General features: G+C 49.8%; 1 protein-coding gene across 2 annotated transcripts in view; it reads left to right on the forward strand.

Annotated features, from left to right (window-relative positions):
* Positions 1–2,806, forward strand: part of zfr (zinc finger RNA binding protein) — a 111,794-nt gene extending 108,988 nt beyond the window's left edge. For both annotated transcript variants that reach the window (XM_084309083.1, XM_084309084.1), the window contains exon 20: positions 1,469–2,806. In XM_084309083.1, coding sequence (XP_084165209.1) covers positions 1,469–1,651 — 183 coding nt within the window. In that variant the 3' untranslated portion in view covers positions 1,652–2,806. The remainder of the gene's footprint in view (positions 1–1,468) is intronic.
* Positions 2,807–13,332: the final 10,526 nt, after the last annotated feature.

The following is a 13,332-nucleotide window of genomic DNA, read 5'->3' on the forward strand; positions in this document are numbered from 1 at the left end:
CCCAGCACCGACACGCTGCTCCCAGCACCGACACGCTGCTCCCAGCACCGACACGCTGCTCCCAGCACCGACACGCTGCTCCCAGCACCGACACGCTGCTCCCAGCACCGACACGCTGCTCCCAGCACCGACACATGGCTCCTAGGTACTGACACGCGGCACCGACACGCGGCTCCCAGCACCGACACGCGGCTCCCAGCACCGACACGCGTCTCCCAGGTACTCCCAGCACCGACACGCGGCTCCCAGGTACTCCCAGCACCGACACGCGGCTCCCAGCACCGACACGCGGCTCCCAGGTACTCCCAGCACCGACACGCGGCTCCCAGGTACTCCCAGCACCGACACGCGGCTCCCAGGTACTCCCAGCACCGACACGCGGCTCCCAGGTACTCCCAGCACCGACACGCGGCTCCCAGGTACTGACATGCGGCTCCCAAATCATCAGTTATACTGAACAGTACAGACTTACACCATTAGTTTTACTGAACAGTACAGACTTAACGTCACGGTGACCAAATTCGTCCAAATTTTTCTAGGATTCTATCACATTTTCATAACAATAGCGAATATAACTTACCCTGCGCGGTTTCATTGAGGTTTCTTACAAATTAACAATGTTTTATTTGTCCTTTATACGCGGATTATCATTAAAATCTTAAATTGTACCATATGTTCCCCTTTAGACAACAAACATAACGTTAACGCTGTACTTTTGTTATGATAATTAGTTGACCATTCTCGGTCACTATTCAGGTCGCATTAATAGTTTAACGCTCCTGTGTTGAGGTCACGTTTTCCTCACCTTTAATCCGGTGCTGACCTGTGAACTAGGTGATAAAGGTCTTCGGATTTGTAGTCATAACATTTTCACCTTTTAAACCAATGCTGCCATCTACAACAGAAAGGTAGTGTATAACGTTAAGTTGATTAGAGAGGCTACCCGCACTTGTAAACACCGTCGCCCAAAACACATTCTAGAGATTCCCACTTTTTACTGGTACATACGTTCATATCTAATAAGTCTTTAGATGACTAAATATAGATGAATACCCATGAAATTTGATATATATATTCTAAAATAAGTATAATTTCACTTCACCTACCTGTCGACATGAAATTCCCAAACGCTGACAGTAAAAAAAAAACTGGATGTCGCGCAAAATGGGGCGTGACCGAATTTGGTTTTGGGCATTCCCAGACGAAGAGTGACCGAGATTGGTCTACGTTCCGTTACACCATTAGTTTTACTGAACAGTACAGACTTGCACCATCAGTTTGCGATCACTGGGTCAAATTAAATGAGATAATCAACATTTCACCATTGGAGAAAAAAGGTTAGATCTCTTCTGCCAAAAATGTGAAGTCTCTTTGATTTCCTGGTATGGGATTTCAGTGTTGGAGAAATTCTCAGACACCGACACCCTGGACTGACCCGATTCTTACCACCTCCTTCTTCTCCTTCCAGTTCGCTCTGAGACTGCTAGCATTCCGGCAGATCCACAAGGTCCTGGGTATGGACCCGCTGCCCCAGGTTAACCCTCGCTTCAGCATCCGCAACAACCGCAAGCGCCGCCGTGACAACAGCGACGGCACGGACAGCTTCGAGGGCGAAGGCAAAAAAGACAAGAAAGATTACGATAGCTACTAGGCTGCACACCGGTGCCCCTCAACCACCCCTGTACTAATTTAAAAGTAGTCTATATACTCTGTGTATTTCTATGTCGTCACTGCGAGTAACATCAGAGGTTTCCGCTGCCACCAGTGTCGTGGCTTCCAGTGTTCTATTCAGCTTGGTCTTGAAAAAAAAAAACAGCGGCTGGACCAGTGAGAAGGCGGCTTCTCCGGGCACCTCACAAACCAAAAGTTTTGTCCTTGATGTTTTAGCTAATCTGAACCGTGGCTTCGACCTTAACCTTTCCTAGCTAAAGCTATTTTTACCCTTATGCTTCTCAAAAAGAAGTGTTCATGGCGGCGGCTTTCCAGAGCTCTGCGACTACTGCTGTCCTAGAGTCTCAGCTTTTCTTCCTGTCTTGCTTTGTTTTCTTTTTTCTTTTTTCAGATGTTACCTTCAGGGAGAGAGACATTCCTCACGACATCTGAACTAGAGCCAGATCTAGTCATTGGTTCCATCTATATTTGGATCTGGAGGAAACTAACATTTCTCTTATTTTCTAGTGTCATTTGAAGGTTGGTTAGTTTGTAGCTGTTGTGAGACGCCTTGTTTGGTCTGCAACTTCTTTATTTTTTTTATTTCCTAAGCTGTACTTCTTGAATATAATTTTTTCTTTTGTGCATAATGCAAGTGGTGTTTGACGCTACGGTCTTAGTCCAGTTTAAAGGCTCTACTGCAAATGTGTCCGGCTCACCAACCTTGTGGCTTTGTCCTACATCTCTGAAGAAGAATACACTGATTCCTAAGACATTTGTGTTAGTAGTGAAGTTATCCCTAAATGTAGCTCTAATATATATGAAAATATTCCTATAACCTTGCAATAGATCAAAGGGAGTTTGGTTTATTGAAAGCATGGCTGTGTTCAGACCCATTTTGTTGTTGTATTTTGGCTTTTAACCTTGTTTTACTGATTTAATGGAGACTTAACTGGCTTGCTTGCCCTTTACCTTGGTTTATTGCTACATAGTTAATTTGGATAATCTAATAGAAGATTAAAATGGGGAAAACGTATCTTTGATGTTGTAATTGCGGTTCAATGTCGGTCCATCCTGGTGTCTGTCTGGATCTGTGTTCTGCTCCACTGACTGCAGAATAAATCTGTCCCCTGAATGAAGACTGGGAGCCTTTTCACTGACTGACTGGTTTCCTTAATTGTTACTAAATGTACTGCAGAAGAACCGTATCTGCTCTCGTACCCATTTGTTGTTTTAAGATCAAGTCAGACATGACTGTCTTCAGATAATCAAGTACTATGAGGCTGCAACACGTCTCGTGTGAGAGTCCTGGGTTCATTCCCCTGCAGGGGAACTTTAATGTTAAGTTAAAAAAAAATTTAATAATAATTTGAATATCATATGTACTTATTTGTAAATAAGTCAATATATATATTTAAAAAAAAAATTATATATAAATATGTTCAATGTATTACTTATGGCCATAACATACAATTATGTACCTTTTTCCTGTGGTCGAAAAGTACTTTTATATATTCTAAGAGATCAGGCTGTATAAGAACGGGCAAGGTTACTAATGTATAAACTCCCCAGAACAATTGAAGGACACAGCCATTTTAATTACAGCACAATTTGGTACACGAGGTGTACATGGTACACCTGCTTCAGAACTGACCACACTACTTAGTACATGGTACACCTGCTTCAGAACTGACCACACTACTGAGTACATGGTACACCTGCTTCAGAACTGACCACACTACTGAGTACATGGTACACCTGCTTCAGAACTGACCACACTACTGAGTACATGGTACACCTGCTTCAGAACTGACCACACTACTTAGTACATGGTACACCTGCTTCAGAACTGACCACACTACTGAGTACATGGTACACCTGCTTCAGAACTGACCACACTACTTAGTACATGGTACACCTGCTTCAGAACTGACCACACTACTTAGTACATGGTACACCTGCTTCAGAACTGACCACACTACTGAGTACATGGTACACCTGCTTCAGAACTGACCACACTACTGAGTACATGGTACACCTGCTTCAGAACTGACCACACTACTTAGTACATGGTACACCTGCTTCAGAACTGACCACACTACTTAGTACATGGTACACCTGCTTCAGAACTGACCACACTACTTAGTACATGGTACACCTGCTTCAGAACTGACCACACTACTGAGTACATGGTACACCTGCTTCAGAACTGACCACACTACTGAGTACATGGTACACCTGCTTCAGAACTGACCACACTACTGAGTACATGGTACACCTGCTTCAGAACTGACCACACTACTTAGTACATGGTACACCTGCTTCAGAACTGAGTACATGGTACACCTGCTTCAGAACTGACCACACTACTGAGTACATGAATAAGATGAGATATTCCTGTATTAATGGAGGGGGGTTGTGGGTGTCATAGCCGCATGGCGGAGGAGTATATAATATATAAATATATATTACTTATCAAAAATATATATACTCAAAATGTCAAACACGGCAGCACAAATCCCATGAAAACCCCCATTGATGAGCCAGGTGTTTACAGTAAGCCCCTCACCACAACCCCTCTGTCTGCAAATGGATACTAGACTTTCTAACTAACAGACCCCAGTTTGTTAGGATAGATGACCTCACCTCCTCCACCCTCACCCTGAACACCAGCGTCCTGCAAGGCTGTGTGCTGAGCCGTTTCTCTGCTCCCTCTTCACCCACGACTTCACTCCATGGCACCAACACCATTATCAAGTTTGCAGATGACACAACGGTGGTCGGCCTAATCAAAAACAATGAAGAGTCAACCTACAGGGAGGAGGTCCAGCATGCCGCCAACAACCTGGCCCTCACCAACAAAACCAAAAGGAGCTCATTGTGGACTTTGAGAGGGTGGTGAAAACCCTGGCCTGCATATAATCCTCCTAAATACCTACTTACACACCTGCATAATATATAACTCTGATAGTGTAACTGAGGGGTACAATTCCCTGACTGTATTACTAGATATGATACTTACTACCACTACCTTTGTACTTAATATTCGGCCACCCAGTACACGGCATAAATATATTATCATGAACACTCTCACGTAGATGAAACGGATCCAACACAAATGTACGAATTAGAAACAGGTCTTTATTTCTACACCGATGGTGTGTAGAGTAAGCACTTAATCACTTAATTACATTTATGAATTGAAATAGTATGCACTTTTATGGGAAGGAGTATTCGTCGGTATATCAATAGAGAATGTCCAATCTCTGAAGGCGCAGGTGGTAAATATACGACCTGGAATAGTTAAGGAATAACAGCAATGATACTTTAATGATTATACTAGATACACTAGAGGGGGTTAATCCGGTCGCTTGTAAGCCGACAGGAGTAGGAGGGGGGGGGGGGTAGAATCCGGCTGCCTCGTCCGGCCAAGGGTATCCCAGGTGAACCCACTGTAGTGCCGTTCAATGCGCCGGCGATCCTTGGACCACAGATGAAAGCAGGTGGACTCTTTGTGGGCCGGCTCTCTCCGGTCCACGGGGGAGAGACGTGAAGCGACCTCGTCTTGCAGAGCGTCTCCTCACCTTGCGTCCTCTCCAGGGGGGGGGGGTTCCAACACACGGCAGTGTCGGGGGTCTTTATCCATGGAATAATCAAAGTATCCAAAGCATAATCCGTGCCTGGGAAGGCGGGCTGTCGTCGGTAGAATAATCCGGTATACAGGTCCACTCGCTCGTCGGCTCTGGGGCTCCTCGGGTGCAGCTTCACATGGGGTCAACCACCCTGGGTAAGCAGCCAGTTCTCTGCCCGAAACGATGGGGTACTGACTACGGTAGTATTCTCACCGCACGAAGCACTATATATTAACAGACTATTATTAGCTTAATAGACTACGTCCAACTCGACGATATAGTGCCAAATATGACTATTCAAATATTAATATACACGATGTCTCAATACCGATGGTAGGCGAACTTGGCCTTACTCCCACACGTGGCGTCGCGGGGAGGCTTTACGTCTGTGACTCTATTGGAGGGTAAGAAACTGGACTGAAAAGAAAGTCCTACTTTAGTAGCGCAGTATATATACGCACTATGAACAAATAGTCCCATTAGTGGTGCGGTAGCCAAATTCCTACGCGGAACTAGGACTTGTTCGTACATGTCGAGCGGTACGCTTGAACTGGGTCTGAGGGGTATGGCAGCCTGGCACCAAGGTCTCGACCAATAGTAGAATGGAGACTATTATGGGATGTTCAGTAGGCTAGAATGGATATTCAATGCATATTGTACAAGGAATATACAAGGGATATCAGGGAATATTAGAGAATATACAAATACAATTAAATATATATATATAAATAAATATATATATTCGGTTTAATCTGGCCCTTCACAACAGCCCCCCCTGAATAGGTCCCAGACCTAATCAGTTAAACAGAGACAGATTAATCGCGTTGTCTATTTACACATAAGGGTTTGCTGTAGGGGTCAGTCAACTTCACAAAGTCATAGGGTTGTAGGGTCATGGTCATCATCGATTGTGTCTGGGAGTCGAGGCAGTTCTATGAGCCTTGCCACGGGACGGGTGTAAGTGCGACCCTGGACGAGCACTTCAGCTGCTCGGACCTTGCCGTCGGCACCGGTGATCACTTTGCTTACGCGGCCGGCCGGCCACATAGCTCTGGGCAGTGATTGATCAATAATCATGACGACTGTTCCTTCTGTCAAATTGTCTCTCTCCTTTACCCACTTCTGGCGGGTCTGTAGAGACGGTAGGTAGTGCAGTAGGAAACTGTTCCAAAACTTGTCTGCTAATACTTGGCTGTACCTCCACATTCGTCGGCCGTTCGCTTCTTCAGGCCGGTACATTGTCTGTGGTAATGCAGGATCTAGCCGCCCCATCAGGAGTGTGTTGGGGGTAACTGGGTCGATATCCGCCACATCACTGGAGACATATCCGAGGGGCTTCGAGTTAAGTACTCCCTCAATCTCCGTGAGGACTGTCATTAGGACTTCTTCCGCCACAGTCTGGGCCCCAAGTACTGCGTACAGGGCTGTCTTTATGGAGCGCACTTCTCGTTCCCAAGTGCCACCGAAGTGGGGTGCGTTTGGGGGGTTGAATTGGAAATCAACCTGTGCTGGAGCGAGGTGGGTCTTAAGTTCTGGGCCCATAGCTTGGAAGCTCTCTCTCAGCTCTCTTTCGCCGCCTTTGAAGTTTGTCCCATGATCGGACAATAGGGTAGACGGTCTTCCTTTCCGTGATGTGAATCTACGGAAGGCCATAAGGAATGAGTCTGTGCTCATGGTCGGGAGAAGCTCGATGTGTATCGCTCTGGTGGTCATGCATTTGAATACAATACCCCACCGCTTCTCGGTTCCTCTTCCTTTCTTTATGTGCAGCGGGCCAAAGCAGTCCATACCCGTTGAGTGGAATGGCTTGTCACCAATTCGGAGGCGACATGGAGGAAGGTCAGCCATCCTTGGTATGCTGGGCTGCGCGCGCCACTTGCGGCAGTCTAGACATGTTCGCTGGAAGCGTCGTACCGCCTCTCTTCCTTGTAGGATCCAGTAACGACGTCTGATTTCCGCGAAGACTCTTTCTGCTCCTGCGTGATGTACATCCTCATCGTATTTCTTTATAATCAGCTCTGTGACCTTGTGTCGGCTGTTCAATACGATCGGGTATTTAATGTCATCCGGTAGATTGGGGGCTCTGCGTAGGCGACCACCCACTCTGATGAGGGTATGAGCGTCGCTCTCGGGGGCCAGGTGAATTAATCTGCTGTCGGATGGGACGGGCTTTCCTCCCTGTAGACAGGCCAATTCATCGGGGAACGAGTCTCTCTGGGCTCGCTGCAGTAGAAGCAATTCTGCCTCCTCGTAGTTAGCTGCTGACATATCAGCGGGGGACTTGCACTCCGGGTGGTACCGCAGGAATGTTCTTTGTTGTGCGCTCTCTATGGACGTGCAATCGTCTATGTTAGGGTCGGTGGAGGCTACGGTGCTCAATCCACAGAACACAGACTTCTTAATTTCCACCTCCTCTGGACTTGCTTCCCTCGGGATAGGCATGGGCCACTGTCCTTCCGGGAGTCTTAGGAATGCGGGGCCGTCACTGTAGACATTGCGACGGGTGAGGTCATCCAGGGGCATCCCCCGGGTGATGACGTCAGCTGGGTTCTGTTTTGTATCAACGTAGCGCCACTCTGTTTCTCCGGTTAACTCTTCGGTTAAGTCTTGAATCTCGGTGACTCTGACTCCCACGAAGACTTTGTACTTGCATGAGTCCGATTTGATCCAGGCGAGTACCGTCGTGGAATCTGACCACAGGATTGTTCTAGACACCGGTATGGTGAGCTCACGTTGGATGAGCGTGGCTAGGTGCGCTCCGGCTAGGGCTGCGCAGAGCTCTAGACGTGGGATAGATTGTTGCTTGCGTGGGGCTATTCTCGAGCGGGCGAGGACAAATGCTGTGTAGATCTCTCCCCCCTGGTCTTGGGCCCGCAAGTAGGCTACTGATCCGTATGCGACCTCTGAGGCGTCACTGAAGACGTGTAAGTCCATTTTACATGTCTCTGGCCTCACCGTGGGTGGGAAGTAGCTTCGGCGCATATTAACGCCTGGGAGTGAGTGGAGCTCCATCTCCCACTCTCTCCAGGTGGATGCAAGGTGTGCGGGAATGGGGTCGTCCCAGCCCTGGTCCTTGTCCCACAATGCTCGTACAATCATTTTTGCCCTGGTGGTGTACGGTAGAATACATCCTAGCGGGTCATATTGTCGGGCGAGTGTTGTGTACACACTCCGTCTGGTGGTCGGCGCCGCCGCCGGCCTTCCTTGCTCCGTAGTCAGGGGCTTGTGTCTGTAGTGAAGCGAATCTGTTTTGAATCGCCACACCAATCCCAGGGTCATCTCCTGGGCTTCTCCCGGGATTGTAGCCATCCAGGTCTCGCTGCTGGCTGCCTTGTCCTCGGAGGAGAGGCTGCGCAGTACTTGCGGATCGCTGCTGGCCCACTGCCTGAGATCAAAGCCGCCTTTGATCAATGAGGCGCGGAGTTTAATCAGGAGAGCCTCGGCTTCTTCCTGGGTTGAAAGGCTTTGTAGACAGTTGTCTACGTAGAAGCTGTTCTTTACGCTGTGTCGGACCTCTTCGTCCGCTGCTGGGTCCTCTGCTACATGTTTCTGTAGTGCAAATGTCGCACAGCAGGGGCTGCACGTCGTTCCGAAGGGGAGGACTTCTCATTGGTAGATGGCTGGGTGCTCATCTCCTGGCTTCTCTCTCCATAGGAACCGTAACAGGGGCTTGTCCGCCTCTACTAATCTCACCTGCAGGAACATTCCTTTAATGTCCCCGCTGATGGCCACCTTTTCCTGGCGGAAGCGGAGTAGAACGCCGAGTAGGGAGGGGCCGAGTGTGGGACCGGGCAGTAACTCTTTATTCAGATTTTGGGATCCGATCTGGTAGCTGCAGTTAAATACTATGCGGTCTTTACCGTTGTGATGGACCTTGTGGTGAGGCACGTACCACGATTCAGTGGTCTGGTCAGCCTCTTTAATGTCCATCTTTGTGACGTGTCCCGCTGTGATGAGCTTCTCAATCTCAGCGCGGTATACACTCTCTTGGGCGGGGTTCTTGGCTAAGCGCCGCTCCGTGTTCAGCAGGTACCGTTCTGTGGCGTCTGTCTTGGCGTGGAAAGTAGGCATTCCTTCTCGCCGCAGGAGTGGCGTGGCGTATCTCAACACGCCGTTGACCGGGACTCTCTTGGTCCCTGTCTCGAGGAGGTGAATGGCGTAAATGTCATCTTTAGAGCGAATGTCTTTCTTTCCGTTCTTAAAGGGTATTTGTTCCAAGGTCCATAGCCGCTCTACGTGTTGCAGGAGTGCGGTTTCTCCCTCTGTGACTCGGGAGTGGAGACATCTAGTGGCTGTACTTCGGTTGAGAGATTTGGCGAGCGGGCCTTGGAGAGTCCATCCCAAACGGGTCTCGACTGCTGCAGGACAGCCTCGGGGTCCGGTATGAACCCGGTCTATCGGGACAATGAGGTCTGCATGGTCGGAGCCTATCAACAGGGTCGGCATAGCATTGTCTATGAGCGGGATCGGTAACTTGCGCAGATGTGCATATTTCTCCATCAGCTTGGCGACGGGGTATGTGTACCGCGACAGGCCTATTTCTTGGCTGGTGAAAGCGTCTGTAATCTGGTACCGTCGCTCAGGCTGGCCGCTTGCTGCGATAGAGAATGAGACATTCTCGCCCTTTATCGTCTTCAAATCTCGTCTTATTGTCCGAATTGTCATTTGGGTTTCGCTTCCCCGCAGCCCTAGCTGGGCCGCAGCGGAGGCGAGCAGCAGGGTCTTCTCTGACCCGTCATCGAGGACGGCGTAAGTGTCCAGGACTTTATTCTGGTAGCTTAGTGTCACACGCACTACTTTTAGGAGTACTCGGGCTCCACTGCTGCTGGCGGGATCGATGTACATGACGCTCGCTTTGCGGCTGGATGGTGCAGGTGAAGGGCGCCGTCTGTTACTGTCATGAAGTATGTCCAGATGGGCTCCATCGCACTTGGTGCACCTTTTCTTTAAGCGGCATTCGGCTGCCATGTGTGAGCGCGCACAGCGAAAACAGCGCTTGTTGGACTTTATCCATTGACCTGCTTCCTCCGCGTTCAGCTTGGGGAAGGAGTCACATTGCGCTAGCCAGTGTTCTTTCTCACAGTAGGGGCACACTATCTTCCACTTCTCCGTTCTGGAGGGGGTACTGTGGCTCCTGCTGCTCGGTACTGACTCCGATTGGTGCATCACAGTCACCGATCTTCTTCCATCATTTAGTCGTCTGGTTCCTTCTCTGGAGCCAGGGGTGCTCCGTCCGAATGTATCTAGCCGTAGGCTGCTGACTTCTCTCGCCAGGAAGTCTGCTAGATCGAGGAGGTTCGGTTCGGGGCCATTCGGGTCTCTGTGGTCCCTCTGCCGCCTAAAGCGCTCCTGACGAGCGGGCGGCAGCTTCTCCAGGATCCTTTCCACATTTGAGTTGGCGTAAAGTTCATGCCTCCCCTTCTCTCTTTGCGCTCCCAACATCCCTACCAGGGACTGCACTCTGATGGACAGGTCGTCCAGTGCTCGATTGTCTATTGCTGGGGGTAAGCGGTCGATGTGTCGGATCTCCTGGATCACGTAATCCCATATGCGCCCATACCTCTGGTCCAATGCTACCAGCGCTGCTGTGTATGGGGTGGTGGAAGTCGCGTAGGCGAGCGCTATATTATGTGCGCGGGGTACCTTTAAGTGCTGCAGTAGGATGGCGTATTTATGGCGTTCATCCAATACATCCACCAACATGGTCTCCAGACACATGCGGAGTTCTGTATACTGGGCCCGGTTCTCTTGGGTGAAGTCGGGTACCATAGGCGTGCCAATGTATGACGCTGACTGTGGATACATCGGCGAGCGTTGGGGGAGAGGCCTCCTAGGCGAGTCTCCTCCCGCTCCTTGGTATGGGCTGGTACCGGCAGTGTACCATGGCCCGCTTGTCCAGGTGCTGTTCCTCGGTGCGGGTCGTGCGTCGTGCTCACCCGTGTATAGAGTCGGGGGTCTGTAGCGCAGCTCCGCGGGAGTATAGCCTGGGCTGTACCGGACCTCCTGGTCCGGTAGAGTACTGTGCTGTCTTCGGGCGTGGTTCTCCTCCTCTTCCTCTTCGTCTTCAGTTAGGTCATCCAGTGCTTGTAGTCTCTGGTTTAGCCTCTCCACAGGATATGCTGCTCCTTCCCGGTTGCTAGGTCTCGCTTGGACCGGTGGGGGGAGGTGGTCTGTGGGGGGTATAGACCTCGTCTGTTGGTCAAGTTCAGGGTTGTTTACTCGGCTAGGGGATGCCGCCCTGGAGGTGTGTCTAGACGAGTTCCTGGAGCCTCTGGCGGAGGGAGAGGGTGTTGTCCGTCTGATCAGCTGTTCTATTAGTTGCGACTGCTGTCTGTCGCGCGCTGCGTCCCGTTGAGCACCGGCTCGTTCTCGGGCCACATTCTCTTCCATCTGAATGCGTCTTATTTCTAGACGTATCTGCTCGTGTTCGCTTCGCTGCTGGATCTGCAATCGGTCGCGTTCAGCAGCGGCGTTCAGGCTGATGAGGAAGGCCTGCTGTAGGGTCCTCTCTGCCTCGCTGGGAAAAGGCGGTTGTATAGGGGAGCCTTCCCTGGGGGTACTCCTTGCGGAGCCTTGGAGTTCTATCTCCACGGTGCTCTCCCCGTCTTCTTCCGTGCCGAGTTCTCTCTCGGTAGCGTTGTATTCCTCCCGGGACTCATCGGGGACTACTTCTTCAGTACTGGCGGGGTGTGAAGTCATGTCTGGTTCCCACTGGTCCCCACCATGAACTTGGTCAGTTACATTAGAGCCCGTAGGGGCCTCTATGGTCGGGGTAGTCTGGGCGTTGGGGTTAGACATACTTTTACTTTCTAGTTGTACCGCGTTTACTGTTAGTAGAAGACTAGGTTGTTGACTGACAGCGTAAGCCTCTAAGTACTGAGGGAGCCGTCGTTCGCGCTGCGGGCGTTGGTTAGGAGGATCGTTTCGTGGAGTGTTCATCATAGGCCATTTCAATATTAATAACACTATATTAATATTACACTAATTACCCTCCGGCTCGAAGGACCAATTGTAACTGAGGGGTACAATTCCCTGACTGTATTACTAGATATGATACTTACTACCACTACCTTTGTACTTAATATTCGGCCACCCAGTACACGGCATAAATATATTATCATGAACACTCTCACGTAGATGAAACGGATCCAACACAAATGTACGAATTAGAAACAGGTCTTTATTTCTACACAGCGATGGTGTGTAGAGTAAGCACTTAATCACTTAATTACATTTATGAATTGAAATAGTATGCACTTTTATGGCAAGGAGTATTCGTCGGTATATCAATAGAGAATGTCCAATCTCTGAAGGCGCAGGTGGTAAATATACGACCTGGAATAGTTAAGGAATAACAGCAATGATACTTTAATGATTATACTAGATACACTAGAGGGGGTTAATCCGGTCGCTTGTAAGCCGACAGGAGTAGGAGGGGGGGGGGGGTAGAATCCGGCTGCCTCGTCCGGCCAAGGGTATCCCAGGTGAACCCACTGTAGTGCCGTTCAATGCGCCGGCGATCCTTGGACCACAGATGAAAGCAGGTGGACTCTTTGTGGGCCGGCTCTCTCCGGTCCACGGGGGAGAGACGTGAAGCGACCTCGTCTTGCAGAGCGTCTCCTCACCTTGCGTCCTCTCCAGGGGGGGGGGTTCCAACACACGGCAGTGTCGGGGGTCTTTATCCATGGAATAATCAAAGTATCCAAAGCATAATCCGTGCCTGGGAAGGCGGGCTGTCGTCGGTAGAATAATCCGGTATACAGGTCCACTCGCTCGTCGGCTCTGGGGCTCCTCGGGTGCAGCTTCACATGGGGTCAACCACCCTGGGTAAGCAGCCAGTTCTCTGCCCGAAACGATGGGGTACTGACTACGGTAGTATTCTCACCGCACGAAGCACTATATATTAACAGACTATTATTAGCTTAATAGACTACGTCCAACTCGACGATATAGTGCCAAATATGACTATTCAAATATTAATATACACGATGTCTCAATACCGATGGTAGGCGAACTTGGCCTTACTCCCACACGTGGCGTCGCGGGGAGG

The sequence above is a fragment of the Notolepis coatsorum genome (assembly GCF_963971535.1).
Source record: "Notolepis coatsorum genome assembly, chromosome: 2".
NCBI classification, from domain to species: Eukaryota; Metazoa; Chordata; class Actinopteri; order Aulopiformes; family Paralepididae; genus Notolepis; species Notolepis coatsorum.